Below are 18,852 nucleotides of genomic sequence, written 5' to 3'. Positions count from 1 at the left end.
ATAACAGTGGGTACTGATCCTTTTACTAATATTATTAGTGGAGTTCCCCAAGGTTTAGTGCCAAGACAGAGAGTGGTAATCAATGGACACTGCTCATCATGGACTAATGTTATTAGTGGAGTCCCTCAGGGTTCAGTGTTGGGTCCATTATTGTTTTCTGTATTTATAAATAATATTGATGATGGTATATCAAGCTTAATGTCCAAGTTTGCAGACAATACAAAAGTTGGCAGGGTTGTTAAGGACACTACTGACGCTATGCTGCTGCAACAGGATCTGGAAAGATTGAGCAGATGGGCTGAGAGGTGGCAAATGAAGTTTAACATTGACAAATGTAAAGTACTACATATGGGAAACAGCAACCCCAGAGCAACGTATCAACACTGACAGTGGTAGAGAATGAAAAGGACCTGGGGGTAATTGTGCAGGCAGATATGAAGTTCTCTGAGCAGTGCAGATGGGCTGCAAGAGTAGCTCATGTTGTCTTATCAATGACATACAGGAATTTTTCTAGCAGGGATAAGGAGGTGATTATTCCCTTGTATAAGGCAATGGTCAGGTCACACCTTGAGTACTGTATACAGGTCTGGAGGCCTCATTTCAAGAAGGATGTAGAGCTGCTGTAATGAGTACAGAGAAGAGCAACAAGGTTAGTGAATGGAACAAAAGGTTGCTCTTACGAAGAAAGGCTTAAGTTTTGCAAATTACAGTGTCTGAAGACTAGGCACCGGCGAGGTGATCTGATAGAGGTGTATAAAGCCTTGAATGGTTTGAGTATGCTCAATGCTGATGGGATTCTGCCTCTTGCTCAGAATAATCACCTGAGAGGGCATAAATTCAAATTGAGGAAAGACAGATGTAGGATAGATGTCCAGAAATTTGTCTTTAGCCAGCGGGTAGTTGGTTGGTGGAACAGATTTCCATCCCTTGTTGTGGAAGTTGATAGCCTAAATAAATTTAAAGCTCAGCTGGACAGGTATTTCGAATGAACGGAGGGGTGAAGTGGAAGTTTTTTTTTTTTTTTTTTTTTTGGCTGATGCTGCATAAGCTTGCTTTCTTGCATCATATGCTTCTACTAATGCTAAAAAGTCCCTTTTTGTTTTCAGCATTTATTAATGATATAGAAGTCATATCAGGCTTAACGTCAAAGTTTGCAGATGATGCAAAAGTTGGTAGGGTTGTGGGTGACAGGAATCAAGGCATATTACTGCAACAAGATCTAAAAAAAATTAGGCAGATGGGCTGAGAAATGGCAATTGAAGTTCAACATCGACAAATGCAAAATACTGCATATGAGTAGCAGTGATCCCAGAGTAACAATACCAATTGTGTGGTACTACACTCAGGGTAGTGGAAAATGAAAAAGACTTGGGGTTAATTGTGCTGTCAGACATGAAGTTCTCTGAGCAGTGTAGATAGGATGCTAGGGCAGCTGATATGTTAATGGTTTTGTTAATGGTATAAAGAAATTTTTTGTTAGCAGAATTAAAGAGGTAATTATTATGCTCTGTAAGGCAATGCCACATCTTAAATATTGCATATTTGGTCTGGGAGAATATGAATCTGTTGGAACCGACGCAGAGAAGAGCAATGAGATTAGTGGGGGGAGCAGAATGGGCTCTTAAAAAGAAAGCCTTTTCTTCTGCAAATTGTAGTATCTGGAAAGTAGATATTTGCGTGGAAGTCTGTTTAAGGAATCAATTAAGTTAAATATTAATAGCATCCTGGGAAAACACACATAATGAGGCACAAATTTAAATTGAGGAAGGACGCTTGCAGGACAGATGTGGAATTTTTTTTTTTTTTTTTTTATTACTCCAAAACAGCGGAAGCCTTACAGAGGAGGAATTTGACAGTAGCAATATAGTAATCCTTCTATTTACAATCTGTACACAATGTCAGGTATCAATATACAATTTCAAATATACAAGGTCAATTTACAACATATACAAATTTGTACAATGCATATCACACGTTACAAGCGATTTGCATTTTAGCAAAGCTGTGGTAACAGAGAAATTAGTATTTCTAAGCATTTTGTTGTTTTCTTTTCTTGATAGTTCACATTAAGTAGTTGCATTAATTGCTTTGTGTTATCCCTATTTTTTTTTTTTTTTTTTCTAATTGTTATTTCTTATCTTAGTTCATTGAAGAAACAATTTTTTTTTTTTTTTTTTTGTTAAAGCTAAGTATACCTATCTTTATAGTATTATTATTGTTGTTATTATTAAATTAGTCATTTATTTTCATTCTCTATTAGTTTGATTGTAAAATTTGTAGCTCTTTTTTGATATTAATGTTTTCATTTAGGATATCAATGTTGGATTCATTCAGCAATTTTGCAGTTCTGTTGAAGTAATGGAATCTGAGTTGATCAGTTCTGAATGGCTCTTGGGCCAGCATATTTTGTCTTCTCAAGACTCTTGGAGGACAGCTGAAGTTGATGAGGTAGAGCAGCTTGGGGGCATCGAGCTTGCCAGCCACGAGATGCATTAGGAATTTGCAGTCTGCCGCAGCTCTTCTTCGGTAGAGTGGTACAATCCCGAAGTGAATGCACCATTCTTTGTAGGATTTTGTGTTCAGTTCCAACCTAGATTTGTACACCAGGAATCTGACTATGGATTTCTGAATATGTTCCAGTTGTTTTATAAGAATTTTGGTGTGAGGATTCCAGATTTGTGAGGCATATTCTAGAATTGGGTTGATGATCATTATGCAAGCTGTTTTTATGAGCTGTACATTGGTGAAATCGAAGCAGATTCTTTTAACTAGTCCAAGGGATTTGGAGGCCTTAGCTGTAGTTTTATTTACATGTGTGTTGAAGTTTCCCTTCTCAGAAAACCATACTCCCAAATCTGAAACCTCATGTATTCTCAGTAGCTCATGATTATTAGCTTTATAGGGATAATTAATCTTGTGTTTTTTGTGATAGTCTGTGACAGACGTGGTGCAGCATTTGTTTAAGTTTAGTGTTAGACCATTGTTTGTGATCCATCGGGTGATGGTGTCTAGTCCATTTTCCAGTGATTCACAGTCTTGTGTTGTTTTGATGGTTTTGTATATTTTCAAGTCATCTGCATATGAGAGCACTTTGATGTCAACATGTAGCATACAATCTTGTATGTCGTTAATATATACAGAAAAGAGTAATGGCCCCAGAGGAGAACCCTGTGGGACTCCCCTTTGTATATGGAAAGTGAAGGAGTATCTTCCTTAAAAATGAACTCTGCTTTTCCTGTTTTCAAGAAAGTTAGACATAAGTGATAAGGCATTACTTGATAGACCTATGTTCTTTAATTTGAGGCAAAGCAACTTGTGTGGTACTGAGTCAAAGGCTTTCTGTAGGTCAAGGTATATAATGTCTATCTGATTGTTATTGTCAAGGCTAAGTTTTATGTTATGTTCAATGGAGAGTAGGTTAGTCACAGTTGATCTGCCCATTAGGAAGCCATGATGAATGTGGCTGAATTTATTTTTCATGAAGGAGCAGAGTTGAGAGTAAAGTAGGTTCTCAATGATCTTGCTTAGGGGATTAGATTTGTGTATGGGTCGAAATGAGGAAGGTGTGTCTTTAGCCCCCTTTTTAAAAAGAGGTGTGATAGTGGTTTCCTTTAATATTCCAGGGAGTGATCCCTTAGCGGGGAACATGCTTTGTAAAAAGGATAGGTGGAATAGGACCAGGGTATGTCTGCCAGGGGTAAAGGTTGATGACGTTGTAGAGCGGATATCATCTTTTAAGGGCACAAAAGGTGATATAGTTGTACACGTTGGCACAAATGATATCAAGAGTAGGAGACCGGCGGAATTACTTAGCAAGTACAGGTCACTGTTGAAAAAAAGCCGTGAATTAGGGTTAAATTTGAAAGTGTCTGCAATTCTGCCCAGACACGATAGGAGGGAGTATATGATGAGAGCCTTGTCGATCAATTCGGCCCTGGAGGGATTGTGCAAGGCTCAAGGGGTAGAATTTTTTCAGCCTGGACTGTACTTGTTAACAGGAGAGATTGCTTCTACAGGGATGGGATACATTTAAATAGAAAGGGTGCAAGAATTTTTGCTGATGCTGTCGAGGCAGAGTTAGGTGGGTCGGAAAACTGCTAGTTGGGGAGGATACAAGGACTAATAGATTAACAGTAGCCACTGGCAGAGGTGGAAGTGATTTTTGCACTGCTTCTATTGAAATGAGCAGAAGCCTGAAAAACAAGATGCAGGATATTTCAGAGACTGCTGGGAGTCATTGCGGTACAAGTAAACACATGGGTTGTGTTAGGGTAGCCAAGAATAGAAACAGGTGCATGTATACCTGCGTGTACACCAATGCTAGGAGTTTGGTAAATAAATTTGATGAATTTGAGGTATTGCTCAAAACATCAAAGGCAGATATTGTTGGGATATCAGAGATGTGGTGTCACACAGATATAAGGAATGCAGAACTGGAATTTGGGGAATACAATGTGTATAGAAAGGATAGACAGGACAGGAGGGGAGGAGGGGTTATGCTATTAGTTAAGAAACACATAAAGTCCAAGGAAGTGAAGCCAGTCGACATCGATGGACAGGGCAGTGTCGAGTCAGTTTGGTGTGACATAAGCATAGGGAAATCAAAATTGAGAGTAGGAGTGTGCTATAGGCCTAATGACTCTGATGAGTATAATAAGATATTGCACAGGGAAATAGAGTGGGCCAGTAAATCAGAGAGTCTTATAATGGGGGATTTTAATTTCCCAGATATTGAATGGAATTTGTGGGTTGGTCACTCGCACACTAGCAAGGCTTTTGTGGATTTATTGGATGATTGTTTTCTACATCAGCATGTTCGTGAGGCAACAAGAGGGAGCAATACTCTTGATCTGATTATCAGTAGTGATTCTTCATGCATTAAGAATCTGCAGATAAATGAACCACTAGGTGGCAGTGATTACAGTGTGTTGAAGTGGGATTTACTCAAGGAGGTAACTACCATCAGAGGTAAAGGGAAGGGTTTTTGTTTTCGTAAAGGCGACTATGATGGTCTGAGACAGTATTTAAATTCTATACAGTGGGACCAACTGATGATGTTACCAACAGCAAACTCAAAATGGGAAGCATTCAAGGAACTAATCTTGGAGGCTACCAGGCTTTACATACCAACTAAGAAATATTGTTCAAGGTTTAGGCCTAAATGGTTGTCAGATGAACTAATGAGACATGTGGCAGAGAAGAAAAATGCATGGGATACATACAAATTAATGGGTGACATGGAAGCCTATGATAGATATAAGTTGGTCTGTAACCAAGTCACAAAGGAGATTAGGCAGGCAAAGGCAGACTACGAAAAATCCTTGGCAAAGGATGCAAAGAAAAACAGAAAAGAGTTCTTTACCTATTTAAACTCAAGAAGGAAAGGGATGAATCATATTGGTCCACTGGATATTGATGGTTCAACAGTTGAGGATCCTGCTCAGGTGGCTAACAATCTAAACGAGTATTTTGCATCTACATTCACACATGAGGAGTTATTCAGGAAGGAGAACGATGTAGGTAAAGTAAACATTGGCAGTGAGCTGGATGATTTTGTAATAACTGAGAGGAAAGTGGAGGAGAGATTGTTGAGGATAAACATAAAAAAGGCACCTGGGGTGGATGGGATCTATCCAGTTATATTAAAGGAGGCAGCAAAGGAAGTAAGCAAACCCCTAGCCATAATTATGAGAGCTTCTTTGGACTCAGGGGAGGTACCCATAGACTGGAGATGTGCAAATGTAACCCCAATTCACAAAGGAGGATCAAAGGCTGACACAAGTAATTATAGACCTGTTAGTTTAACTTCTGTTCCAGGTAAATTAATGGAGGCACTGGTTAAAGAAGCACTGCAGGATCATCTAGACAAGAATTCAGTTATAGCTCAGACGCAGCATGGTTTTGTTAAGGGCAGGTCTTGCCTAACCAATTTGATTGGATACTATGATGTAGTCACAAAAGAACTGGATGCAGGGAATAACTTTGATATTATATATTTGGATCTTAGAAAGGCTTTTGATACTGTTGCACATGGAAGACTGCTGCACAAATTGGAGCAGTGTGGCATTGGAGGCAAATTGCTGCTATGGATAAGGGGATGGTTGAGTGGCAGAAGACAGAGAGTGGTAATCAATGGACACTGCTCAACGTGGACTAATTTTATTAGTGTAGTTCCTCAGGGTTCAGTGTTGGGTCCGTTGTTGTTTTCGGTGTTTATGAATGATATTGATGATGGGATATCAAGTTTAATGTCCAAATTTGCAGATGATACAAAGGTTGGCAGGGTTGTTAAGGACACCACTGACGCTATGCTGCTGCAACAGGATCTGGAAAGGTTGAACAGATGGGCTGAGAGGTGGCAAATGAAGTTTAACATTGACAAATGTAAAGTACTACATATGGGAAACAGTAACCCCAGAGCAACGTATCAACTCTGCGGTACTACACTGACAGTGGTGGAGAATGAAAAGGACCTGGGGGTAATTGTGCAGGCAGATATGAAGTTCTCTGAGCAGTGCAGACGAGCTGCAAGAGTAGCTCATGGTGTCTTGTCAATGATATACAGGAATTTTTCTAGCAGGGATAAGGAGGTGATTATTCCCTTGTATAAGGCAATGGTTAGGCCACATCTTGAGTACTGTATACAGGTTTGGAGGCCTCATTTCAAGAAGGATGTAGAGCTGCTGGAATGGGTACAGAGAAGGGCAACAAGATTAGTGAATGGAACAAAGGGTTGCTCTTACGAAGAAAGGCTTAAGTTTTGCAAATTACAGAGTCTGGAGACTAGGCACCGGCGAGGTGATCTGATAGAGGTGTATAAGGCTTTGAATGGTTTGAGCATGCTCAATGCCAATGGGATTCTTCATCTTGCTCAGAATAATCAGCTCAGAGGGTATAAATTCAAATTGAGGAAGGACGGATGTCGGATAGATGTGCGGAAATTTGCCTTTGGCCAGCGGGTGGTTGGTTGGTGGAACCGACTTCCATCACTTGTTGTTGAAGTTGATAGCCTAAACAAATTTAAGGCTCAACTGGACAGGTATTTCGAGCGAACAGAGGGGTGAAATGGGAGTGGTGTTTTTTTTTTTTTTTTTTCGGCTGATGCTGAATAAGCTTGCTTTCTTGCATCATATGCCTCTACTAATGCTAATGCTAAAATCAGATGTATAAGTTGTTGTTGCAATACAACAAAGCAGTGTTTCCAGAGTGCCATGGGGAAACTGCCGGTGTTTGTGTCATAACTTAATTTAAATTCGTTGAGGATATTCAATAAAGTCTCTGCATTGACTTCAAATTGTGTCAGGGTATCACTGAAATATGAGGAGGGAGAGGTGTTATCAAGCTCACTGCTGTGATCAGCTTTTTCAGTATATAGTTCACTGTAGAAATTTGCAAATTGATCTGATTAAATGGTCTCCATTTTGTTCATTTTTGTGTTTTTTATAACCCATTTTCCAATGCTTCCAGAATGGACCCATATCATGCCTGTTTAGCATTGCATTCTGTAGGTTAGCTAAGTGATTTTGGTAGGCCAAATTGATACTGTTTTTTATTTGCCTTCTTAGATTGGAGAACTGAATGTAAATGTCATGTCTCTGTGTGTTTTTGAAATTGATGAATTTCAATTTTGAATTTTGATTTCAGCTAGAGGGAATTTGCTTTCAGCCTGATTTTGGCTTATAAAAAGCAGAAATTCTCTAGAATTCAGATACAGAGGTTGATGAAATTTAATCAGTGATACATAAATAGATGTAGTCTTACATCAAAAAAGGAAGTAAAAATAGGAGTTCTTTTATGCATTTTAAATAATTTTTTAAAAAAATTGTGCTTTGATTTTTGAATTAATTTCATTTCTAATATTGGGAAGCCAAGTCAAATCAAAATGAGAATTAATTTATATTTAAAAGCATTTGCAAAGTTTTTTACCTTTTTGAATTTTCAAAATTTCATGATGACACTCACTGCACTGAACAAGCCACTACCAGAAAATGCATTGCTCTAGGCCAGGTATCTGTGTCCTGGGAATTCATCCAAGAAAGTAGATGCTATTTATGTTTATATGTTTTATTATTTTGCTAAAATAATTATTTGTGCTTAGTATTTACTGTATTTGTCGGCTTATAAATAACTTGAAAAATTGCCCTGCATCTTAGAAGCCGAAAGTGTCAATACAGCACATTGGCAAAACTGATAGTTAATGGATAGTTAACTACTATATGCTGGTACACTTTTGAGTAATTACCAGGCTGTTGTTGGAGTAACAAGTGAATTCCAGTTATACATTTAAGCCCTAATCAGGCACATCAAGAAGGCAAAATTATATAATTGGATTTAAGCTAAAAGTAGTACAATATGCCATAGAACACGGGAACAGAGCAGCAGAATGAAATTTCGGACCACTGCCTAATTAGAAGATGATTTGTCAGTGGAGAAAGCAGGAAGTTTTATTACAAGAAGCTGGTAGAATAAGCGAATAAGCCTTCATAAAATTCAACCTAAATGGCCAAATTTGGCAGAAAACTTGTGTATTTGGATAATGGAACTTAAAGATGTGGATATTGTGGTGAGTACTAAAATGAAAATAGTACAAGCATGAAAATGAGCAGCTGATATTGGGATACACAACATGCTTCGTGAAAAGAACAGGTTAAGTTTATGCCCAAGAACTAGAATAGCCCAGAGAATGCCTGCTGAGTACAAACAGAAAATATTAGATTTCCATAAATTTGTCCTTAATGCTAGAAAACAAAGCAACTATGAGTTTAGTCAAATCGGGGTTGTGGATTAAATTCCATTGACTTTTGATGTGTCATCCAATAAAACCGTAAATTGGAGAGGCCAAAAATCTATAACTATTAAAACTACTGGACATGAAAAGGCATACCACACTGCAGTTTTAACTTGTTGTCCTGATGAGACTAAACTTCCGCCAATGTTGGTTTTTCAAAGAAAAACTTTACCAAAAGATAAACTGCCAAACGGAATTCACGATTCTAATTATCAAATCCATACTTGCCAATCTTGTACACCGAAGGTATGGATGGATGAAGAATGTATCAAGCTTGGTTTGTAAAAGTTTGGTCCTAGCGGACTACTGTGTAAAAATGCACTACTAATATGGGATCAGTTTAGAGCACTTAGGACTAAAAAAAAACAAACTGCCTGAAATGATGAACACAGAATTGGCGGTAATTCTGGGTGGCTGAACTTCCCAGTTACAGCCGTTAGATGTCAGCATCAATAAGCCATTCAAGAATAACAGAATAATTGCGAGAGAAATGGAATGAATGGATGATAGAGGGGAACAATGATGGGATGCCTGCGGGAAGGATGAAACATTCATTAATAGCAGTGCGTGAATGGTTGCTGTCATGGCATGATGTTAAGACTGAAATTGTGGTCAAGCCCTTTAAAAAATGTGATATAAGTAATGCAATGAATGGCACTGAGGATCATTTATTGTATGAGAGTGACAGTGATACTAGTGAAGAGGACGATGATTATGACGATGTTGAGGATAATGATGATCAAGTCAGTAATGAATCTGAAGTTGAATAATACTAAAATAATGAGTAATAATCCTATACCTTTGTTTATTGGCTTTTGAGTTTTATTTTTATTGATTTTTAAATTTCTGTTGTACACCAATGGAAACAGTGAAAGGAGTGAAGGTGGAGTTGGGTTTCTGGTCCATAAATATTTTAAAAACAACATTTTGGAATTCAAAAGTACATCATCAAGGGTGTCAAGACTAATACTCAAGATTTCTAAGAGGTACAAGCTAAAGATTATAATGATTTATGCACCAACATCGAGCCATGATGATGATGAAGAGGTTGAACAAATGTACACCGAAATTGAGAGTCTTCTAGATGAGCAGAAAACCCACTACACTATTATTATGGGAGACTTCAATGCTAAGGTTGGAAAAAGACAAAACAGTGCAGAAAGGGGAACCATAGGAAATTTTGGAATTGGTGAAAGAAATGAAAGAGGTGAAATACTTGTGGAATTTGCAGAATCTCAAGGACTGTCAGTAATGAACACTTTTTTCAAGAAAAGGGTGAACAGAAAGTGGACATGGAAGAGTCCAAATGGATTAACTACTAATGAAATCGACTTCATCCTCACTAACAGAAGATATATTGTGAATGATGTTACCGTCCTGAATAAAGTAAATGTTGGAAGTAATCACAGAATGGTAAGATGTACACTTGATATAGATGTAGGAAAGGAAAGGAAAAAACTGACTCTAGTAAATAATACAAAGGTCTTTGAGATAACAGAAGAGGAGAAAAAGCAGTATGTACTGGAACTTAAGAACAAGTTTGAGCTTCTGCAGACTGCTCAGGACCAAGATATCGACGAGGAATATTACAACTTTCTGAAAGTGATAAAGCCCAAGAAACCTATAGGGAAAAACAAATCCAAAGAAGAAAAAAATTAGTCAAGAAACACTAGTCGTGATGAACCGAAGACAACAAATGAAAAGCAAGAAAAACATTGACAGGGAGAAAATTGAGTGTACTGAGTTATGCAAAGCCATTAGAAAGAGACTCAGAGAGGACATAAGAAGATTTAACACAAGAAAAGTAGAACAAACATTAAGGAAAAACAAAGGATTTAAATCAGCAGCCATGAGCAGTAATATAGAAAGACAAATGATACTGAAACTGAAGAATAGTGATAGTGTACTTATAAACAGCAGAGAAGGCATAATTCAAATAGCAGAACACTACTATAGAGAATTATACAAGGAGCAGGGGAATGATGCCAGCAGTGGGGAAGATGGATTGTAAAGTAGCAACACATACAACATACCCGATATTCTTCCTGATGAGGTAGAACATGCATTGAAGAAAATGAAGAATCAGAAAGCCCCGGGGGAAGAAGTTACTGTAGAGTTGTTAAAATTGGGAGGAAGAGAGATAACACAAAAACTGGCATGGCTCTTCACAAAGTGCATTAGAAAAGGTGTGACGCCTAAGCGGACAGGATTCTCATCTATGGATCACCTTCACGTAATATCACAGCTAATGGAGAAAGCAAATGAATATAAAACACCATTATGCCTGGCATTTGTGGTTTATGAAAAGGCATTTGACTCCATACAGCATAAGGCAATGTTTCGGGCACTGGAAAGACAAGGCATAGATACCCCATATATTATGATTTTGAAGAAAATATATGGGAGTGCTACCTCCTTTATTAGACTAGACAAAGACAGTAGGAAATTTAAAATTGAGAAAGGAGTTCGACAAGGAGACACAATATCTCCGAAGCTGTATGCTGCTGCCCTTGAGGAAGCTTTCAGAAGATTAGACTGGTCGCAGAAAGGAGTCAATGTGAACGGAGAGTACCTAAACCATTTACGATTTGCAGATGACATTGTGGTCATAAGCCACGATCCCAAAGAATTAGAGAAAAATCTTAATCAGTTATGCACAGTTAGTAAGAATTTTGGACTAAAGATGAATATGGCTAAAACAAAAGTAATGATGATCAAGTAAAGTCACAGAAAGGGAAATAATGATTGAAGGAGCAGTAATTGAAAAGATGGAGTCATATACTTATCTGGGACAAGTTATTGTAATAATGATAAATGGCTGGAAGTCAAGAGAAGAATAAATTTTGGATAGATAGCATTCAAGAAATATAGTCACATACTGAAGAGCAATATCCCAGTTTGTCTGAAACGTAAAATAATGAATCAATGTATACTCCCCACCATGACTTATGGAAGTGAAACTTGGGCACTCACCAAAAGAATGGAAGAGAAGCTGAGAACTACACAGCGAAGAATGGAACGAATTATATTGGGAATCAGACTGTTAGATAAGAAGAGAAACACATGGATTAGGCAGCAAACTCAAGTAAAGGACATTCTTATCAAAACTAAAGAACTAAAATGGTCTTGGGCAGGACACATAGCTCGAAGACATGATGACAGATGGACTAAGAAAATAACAGAATGGTATCCAAGAGGAGCTAGAAGAAAACCTGGAAGACAAAGGCGGAGATGGATAGATGAAATTCATGAGTTTGTGGGTAGTAAATGGATGGCCAGTGCTCAACACAGAAGGAACTGGAAAGTTGCTGGAGAGGCCTTCATCCTGCAGTGGATTGAAAATGGCTGATGACGACGATGAACAATAAATTTTTTTCAAAAGTTTTTTTTTTTTTTTTTTTAAATTTACCATTCCAAAATTAGGGTGCGTCTTCCATCCGCAGCTTCTTATAAGCTGACAAATACGGTATTTTGTAGCAAATTAATTACAAGTAACTTATGCTGTTGTTTCTCTATAATAACAATGAGAAACATGCATGCATTTGACATTGATAATGAATGACAGAACAAAAAAAAAATAAAGTGTCGACAGGAAAGAGCTGCAATTATGAATATAATAGATATAGTAAATGTTTTCAAGTGAAAATAGTTGTCACGGTTTTTTTTTTCCTATTTATTGTTAAAACAGATTTAAATAATGCCACAGTAATCATGTGCATTTCCCAACTTATGCTGTTGTTTCTCTGTAATAATGATGAGAAACATGCATGCATTTGACATTATTGCTATATGCCTTTCTTGCATCATATGTCCCTGCTAATGCAGGTGTGATAATGATTATGTGACAGAACAAAATATAAATAAATGATAATAAAGCGTGGACAATAAGGAGCTGCAATTATGAATACAGCAGGCCCTCGTTATAACGTGGTTTTCTCTACGCTGATTCGCTATAACGCTCTTGTTTTATTATAACTTGTCACTATAATGCTGTCATAGCTCACTATAATGCTCGTTTACCGGCTTACAGATTAAATTTTTGGCATGTTTAATGAAAATGTTTCATCTAATGTAGTCGATAGCTTGAAAATGAATAGCAAAACGGCAATAAAAAGTTTTCCGTGCCGACTTGTGAAATTTTCCTATGGTCAGTGAAATTTTTTTTCACGTAATTTAATTGCAGTATGATGGCCGTAGTTCCGAGATCAACATTTTAAAAAATGATCAAGTATGTTGCTTGTAATATTTGCGTTATATGCATTTATCCGAAGTATAGTCATCACTCAGTACAGTGTTAGGTAATGGACAGTTTACTTGAACATTGTATAATAATTAATGCAACGCAGTTACATTTTCGAAGATAAATAATGGCAGATAAGAATTAAAAAGCAACAACGTCTGGATGCGGTATGAAGCCTACTAAGGTAAGAAAAAGACTGAATTTGAAAATTAAATTATACGTTTTGAAGCGAATCGATTCCGTTCAACGACAAGTGGATGTGTGCAGTCATTTAGGACTGGCAGATTCAACTGCCAGTCCTAAATGATTTAATTTTAGCAGCGGAAAAGACAGCTGTTCCACTGCAAGCAACTAAATTGGTTATGGCTAGGCCGGCTATTATAATTGAAATGGAGAGATTTCTAAATAATTTTATTGAAGATAATATCCAACACACAATTCCGTTAAGTTAAATTTTATTAAATAAAAAGCGATTAGCCTATATGATGATCTGAAGAAAACTCACCTTAAAAAAAAAAATGTGGAACCATTTTAATCTAGTAAGGGCTGGTTCGATAGATTTAAAATTCAAGGAGAAGCTGTAAGTACAGATCAAGAAGGAGCTGAAACTTTCAAAAGAAAACTTAAAATTATTGAAGAGAGTGTTATACTTCACAACAAGTTTTTAACATAGATGAAACAGGACTTTTTTGGAAACGAATGCTTAAAAGAAGTTTCATATCGAAAGAAGAAAAAAACATGTCGGGCTTTAAAGCGGCGAAAGATCGGTTACTTTATTGTTGAGTGGTAATGCTGTGGTGATTTTAAAGTAAAACCACTTTTAGTTTACTAGGAAGAGGGCCAAAGTACAACCCAAAATCAACCAAATCTATGAAAACTCAACAGCTTAGGGTCATCGGATTAATAGATTCATGATTTTAATTGGCATTTTAAGTTTAATTTTGATACGTAATGTAGTTACTTACCGCATGATTATATACATATGTAACGGAGAATATTTTATATGTACAGATTTTTAATATTAAATATTTTGACCGACATTTGGCAGCTTTTCACTACCGTTTATTATTTGTGAGTCGCGATGGTATAGACTCACAAATACATATGTTGCATTACGAGAATACGGCGCTCACTTAGCGCTGATTCACTTAGCTCTGTTTTTTCGGAACGAATTATTAGCGTTAAGCGGGGGCCACCTGTATAGATATAATAAATGTTTTCAATTGAAAATAGTTATCACATTTTTTATTTTTCCATTTATCGTTAAGACATACATTGATATAATGCCATGTTAATCATGTGCATTTACAAAAAAAAAATAAAATAAAAAAAGGAAGATAGGGAATCTATATGCATTGATATAATGCCATGTTAATCATGTGCATTTACAAAAAAAATAAAATAAAATAAAAAAGGAAGATAGGGAATCTATATTTAGATTCCCTATCTTCTTAAATTATTAAGAGACAATAAAAGAAAATTCTGCCATTAAATTAAATGGAACAGTATGTGTAAAAAGGATTAAGGAAGAAAGTGGATGCTATGTACCCAAGTATGTTTTATGAATTTGCTAAAATAACTGTTCCTTTTGATGCAAATTAGTCATTTCTTTATCTTAGAGTGGAGTACAATTTGAATAGGAAGCTGTGCTTTAGTATAGTTGCCATAGAAAGGTTAGATGTGTCAAGTTGTGGATGTAATTTCTCACTACATGAAATTACAACCACATCTTTAATTAACATATTATTTAATAAATTAGTTTTTGCTTCTGAATTTTGAATTTTTAAAACTTTTTCAGTACCTTGTGGAAGCAGGATGGACAAGTAATGGGTCAATGATAGGGGTAGTTGAACCACGGAGGATTGCTGCAACTATGGTTGGTAATTAAAAATGCATTCATCATTTCACTTTTAACCTTATAATGGTACTTTTTATATAAGGATATAATTATCATTACTTTTTATGAAATATAATCATAGTAGTAGCAGTAATGGCAAAATGCAAGAAAACAAACTTGTATAGCATCAGCCAAAAAAACTGATGGCCTATGAGGAGTATAGGATGGCAATTTAGTTTGTTATAATTAGAAATAATTTTGAATACAGGGTATTGATTATTGATAATTCTAAATATAGATGTTAATAAACTATTTGGCATTGCTTAGGATCAGTTGTTTACATCAGAACAATGAAAAAATTCCATATAAACAGTTGTCAGCTGAGGCTATATTTCAGGATTACAACTGTATTTCGAGTTTTGTATATTAACCATATTTATTATCACGTGCAAATCTGTTGCTATTAGGTGCTTCGGTAATTTTTGGTCAGTCTGATTTTTTGTTACATTGTGAACGTACTGTGAACATTCTGAATGCTGTACAAATGGAAGGGTGCTCGTTTACAGAAGTGGTAGACATTCATCTTATATTATGAGCTTGCTAAGGGAACCAAGTTAAAGCTAGATTCTGCATCGAAAAGTTTCTGGATCAGTATCTGCCTAGGGCAAAAACATTTGAAAGGTAGATGAATGCCCGAAGGAAACAAGCTTATTCAAGCCCAACACAGTAAAATGTGTTACCAGAATCCGAACAGTTGTTTTTGAAGAATACTGCTGAACTGCATAGAACAAAATCATGGTGAATTTAGTCTCACTGCTTCAACAGTGAATACTATTTTAAGGGATAGTACTCGTATAAAAGAACATATTAAAGGATCAACGCATTTAAGGTCAGCAGCAATCACAAAAGAGTGTTCAGAATATATCAAAGATGGAAACGCTATTAATAATATGGATGGAAAATCAGATTCAGAAGCAAGTGCCCCTGAGTCCAGTGGCCATTTAAGTAAAAGCAAGATGTACTTATGAAGATATTAAGCATGAGTATGGTGAACCCCAAGATAAGTTTGTGGCAAGCAATGGGTGGTTTAATTGGTTCAAGCATCGCGCTGGTTTCCAAAACATTAAAGTATGCGGTGAAGTGTCAGTTCTGCATCTGCAGAGAAATTTTGTGATGTGCTGGAAAAAACCCCTTCTAAATCTTCACAGCCTCCAACTTCCGCAGCAACGTGCTTATCAGCTGGAGAGGAGTTAATTATGACTATGATGGTTGAAAGGTAAAACTTGTGGAAGTTATGCCTGTCTCCTCTCTCTTGTTGTAATTTTATATTTTTAAATTTTGTACACTTTTGTAATTTTTCTGTGCATGAGATAAAAAAATTAAATAAATAATTCTATTTACATGTTCATCGAACATTTCTTTTTTTTTGTTTTAATCAGATTCAGCACGCATAGTTGCGAGTGCTGCATAAGCATTAGGGAAATTCTGACTTACGTAGAGTTCTGTGGAACGCAACCCTTATGTAAGTCGGGGAGTGACTGTACTGCATATGGGTAGCAGTAACTCCAGAGTAACATATCAATTGTATTGTATATGTTACAGGTAGAGAATGAAAAGAACCTGGGTTAATTGTGCAGTCGGATATGAAGTTTTCTGAGCAGTGCAGATGGTCTGCAAGATGTCATGGTGTTTTGTCAATTTTATACAGGAATTTTTATAGCACGGAGAAGGATGTTATTATCCTCTTGTATAAGGTAATGGTCAGGCCTAGGGCTTACAATACTGGTCAAAATTTTAATACCGGTATTTCGGTATTTTTAATTTATGAAACCGGGATACCGGTATTCCAAAAACAAATGTTTTTCTCAATAAATTTTGATGACAATTAGGTGCAATAAAGTAAGGAAAAAAAATAAGTACTGTAATTAATTGAATTCATGTTTTAAATAAACTTTTATTGCAATAATAAATATTCTGAAAAAAATCATTAAAATACAGTTTTCTAAAAACAAAAAAATACATATCGTTACTGCAAAGTTTAGTTATGTTTAAGCATCCACACTACCTTTCCGAATAAAGTAAGCTCTTTAGAAACATAAGCAATCAATAGTATGATCATTTAAAATGGATCTAATTTTGGTACATACAGTATTTGATTAGTGGCAGAAAACGCCCTTTTTGATTCTGTTCTGGTACTATTGTACTGAGATAATCGTAGACGATCTCAGTCCATATTTTCTAGGCTTTGAACTTTTTTAGCAAAAATAGTTAAAAGTATTTCATTAATTTCCGACTCAAGTTTATCTTTTAAAATCTCATTGGAGTCAGTCAATTTCTTATTTTGGAAAGAATTTGCAGAACACTGATGTTCTGTTCCATGTTGGTCTTCCATGGTTGAATTATGTTCATCATTTTCTGAAGGAGAAAGATGTTTTATTAAGCGAAGTATAATTTTCACTACAGTATCTTTACTGAGTCTGGGAGAGAGCAAAGAGTGGGGATAAGGAATAAAGAAGAGAGCAAAGAGTGCAGTTAAGGAATTCTTCACATATATAAATGCAAAGAACAGAAGGACAAATCAGATTGGACCCTTATGTAATGGACGTGGGATAGTATTAGATAACATAACTGAAGTTGCAGATGAATTTACACCGATCCAATGGAATCTCTCCTGTCCAGTGAAGTTGAAAAAAATGTAATTAATGATGTTGAAATTTCAAATGATTATTTAATGAGAACTTTCATGCCTACAGGCGAGTAAGGCTCCTGTGGTTCATGGCATATAACCTATAATCTCAAAGGAGGTGGCAAGTAAGTGCATTGAACCATTAAGGCTAGTTATGAGGGCATCACTGGACAGGAGAGATTCCGTTGGATTGGTGTAAATTGGAACATAAAGGCGGTTCTAGGAGTGTAACGTGAAATTACCGACCGTCCAGTCTAACTTCAATAGTAGGGAAAATCATGGAGGCAATGATCAAGGGTGGAATTCAGGATCATTTAGATGGAAATGGAATTCTGTAGGATACACAGCATGGTTTTGTAAAGGGAAAATCATGTTTAACAAGTCTGGTTAGCCATTTTGACAGGTCACTTGTGAACTGGATTTAGGGAATAATTTCAACATTGTTTATTTGGATTTCAGCAAAGCATTTGACTCAGTCCCACATGAGTGGTTACTTTATAAGTTGGAGCAGGCTGGAATCATAGGGAAAGAAAATCCTTAGATGGATTGCACGATGGCTTGAGGGCACGAGGCAGAGGGTTGTGATAAATGGTTATTCCTCAGATTGGGTTAATGTAAGTAGTGGGGTTCCCCAAGGATCAGTATTGGGACCACTGTTGTTTTTGATTATCAAAAATGACATAGAGTAGTTAATGATCGCCGCCAAGCAGAGCTTCTTCGGAGTGACCTAGATAGACTTCTGGGATGGTCAGAAAAGTGGCAGCTATGCTTTAATTCAGCAAAATGCAAAGTCTTACACCTGGGGAACAGAAACTCCAAAATAACTTATATACTTGGTGGAGTTGAACTAAAGTCAGTAGTGGAGAAATGGGACTTGGGAGTTACGATATGGTCAGATATGAAGTTGTCCAAGAATTATGGACAGGTTACAATGTTGCGTGGTGCCCTGTAGATGATTTATCGAACATTTACTAGTAGAGATAACTATGTCATAATCACATAAATGTGATTTTATAACCTTTATGTGATTAAATTATAAACAATTATTTTTTTAAATTAGTACTGAAAAACCGGTATTTTTGTATCAATACCGGAAAAAAATGACTGGGATCCCGGTATTGTAAGCCCTAGTCAGGTCACACCTTGAGTACTGTATGCAGGTTTGGAGGCCGCATTTTAGGAAGGATGTAAAGTTGCTGGAACAAGTACAGAGAAGGGCAACAAGATTAGTGAATGTAACAAGGATTGTTCTTATGAAGAAAGGCTGAAGTTTTTCAAATTACAGTGTCTGGAGACTAGAC

General features: G+C 36.5%; 1 protein-coding gene across 3 annotated transcripts in view; it reads left to right on the top strand.

Moving 5' to 3' along the window:
* The window catches only part of LOC150079071 (putative ATP-dependent RNA helicase DHX35), a 427,459-nt gene that overhangs the window by 102,815 nt on the left and 305,792 nt on the right, over positions 1–18,852 (top strand). For all 3 annotated transcript variants that reach the window (XM_090383587.1, XM_090383586.1, XM_090383585.1), the window contains exon 4: positions 14,827–14,904. In XM_090383587.1, the coding sequence (XP_090239713.1) occupies positions 14,827–14,904 (78 nt within the window). The remainder of the gene's footprint in view (positions 1–14,826; positions 14,905–18,852) is intronic.

This window comes from Mastigoproctus giganteus, chromosome 10, assembly GCF_048544385.1.
Source record: "Mastigoproctus giganteus isolate SK-2022 chromosome 10, ASM4854438v1, whole genome shotgun sequence".
Classification (NCBI taxonomy): Eukaryota; Metazoa; Arthropoda; class Arachnida; order Uropygi; family Thelyphonidae; genus Mastigoproctus; species Mastigoproctus giganteus.
The sequence above is the reverse complement of the archived record's forward strand: the minus strand, read 5'-3'. Positions and strand labels throughout refer to the sequence as shown.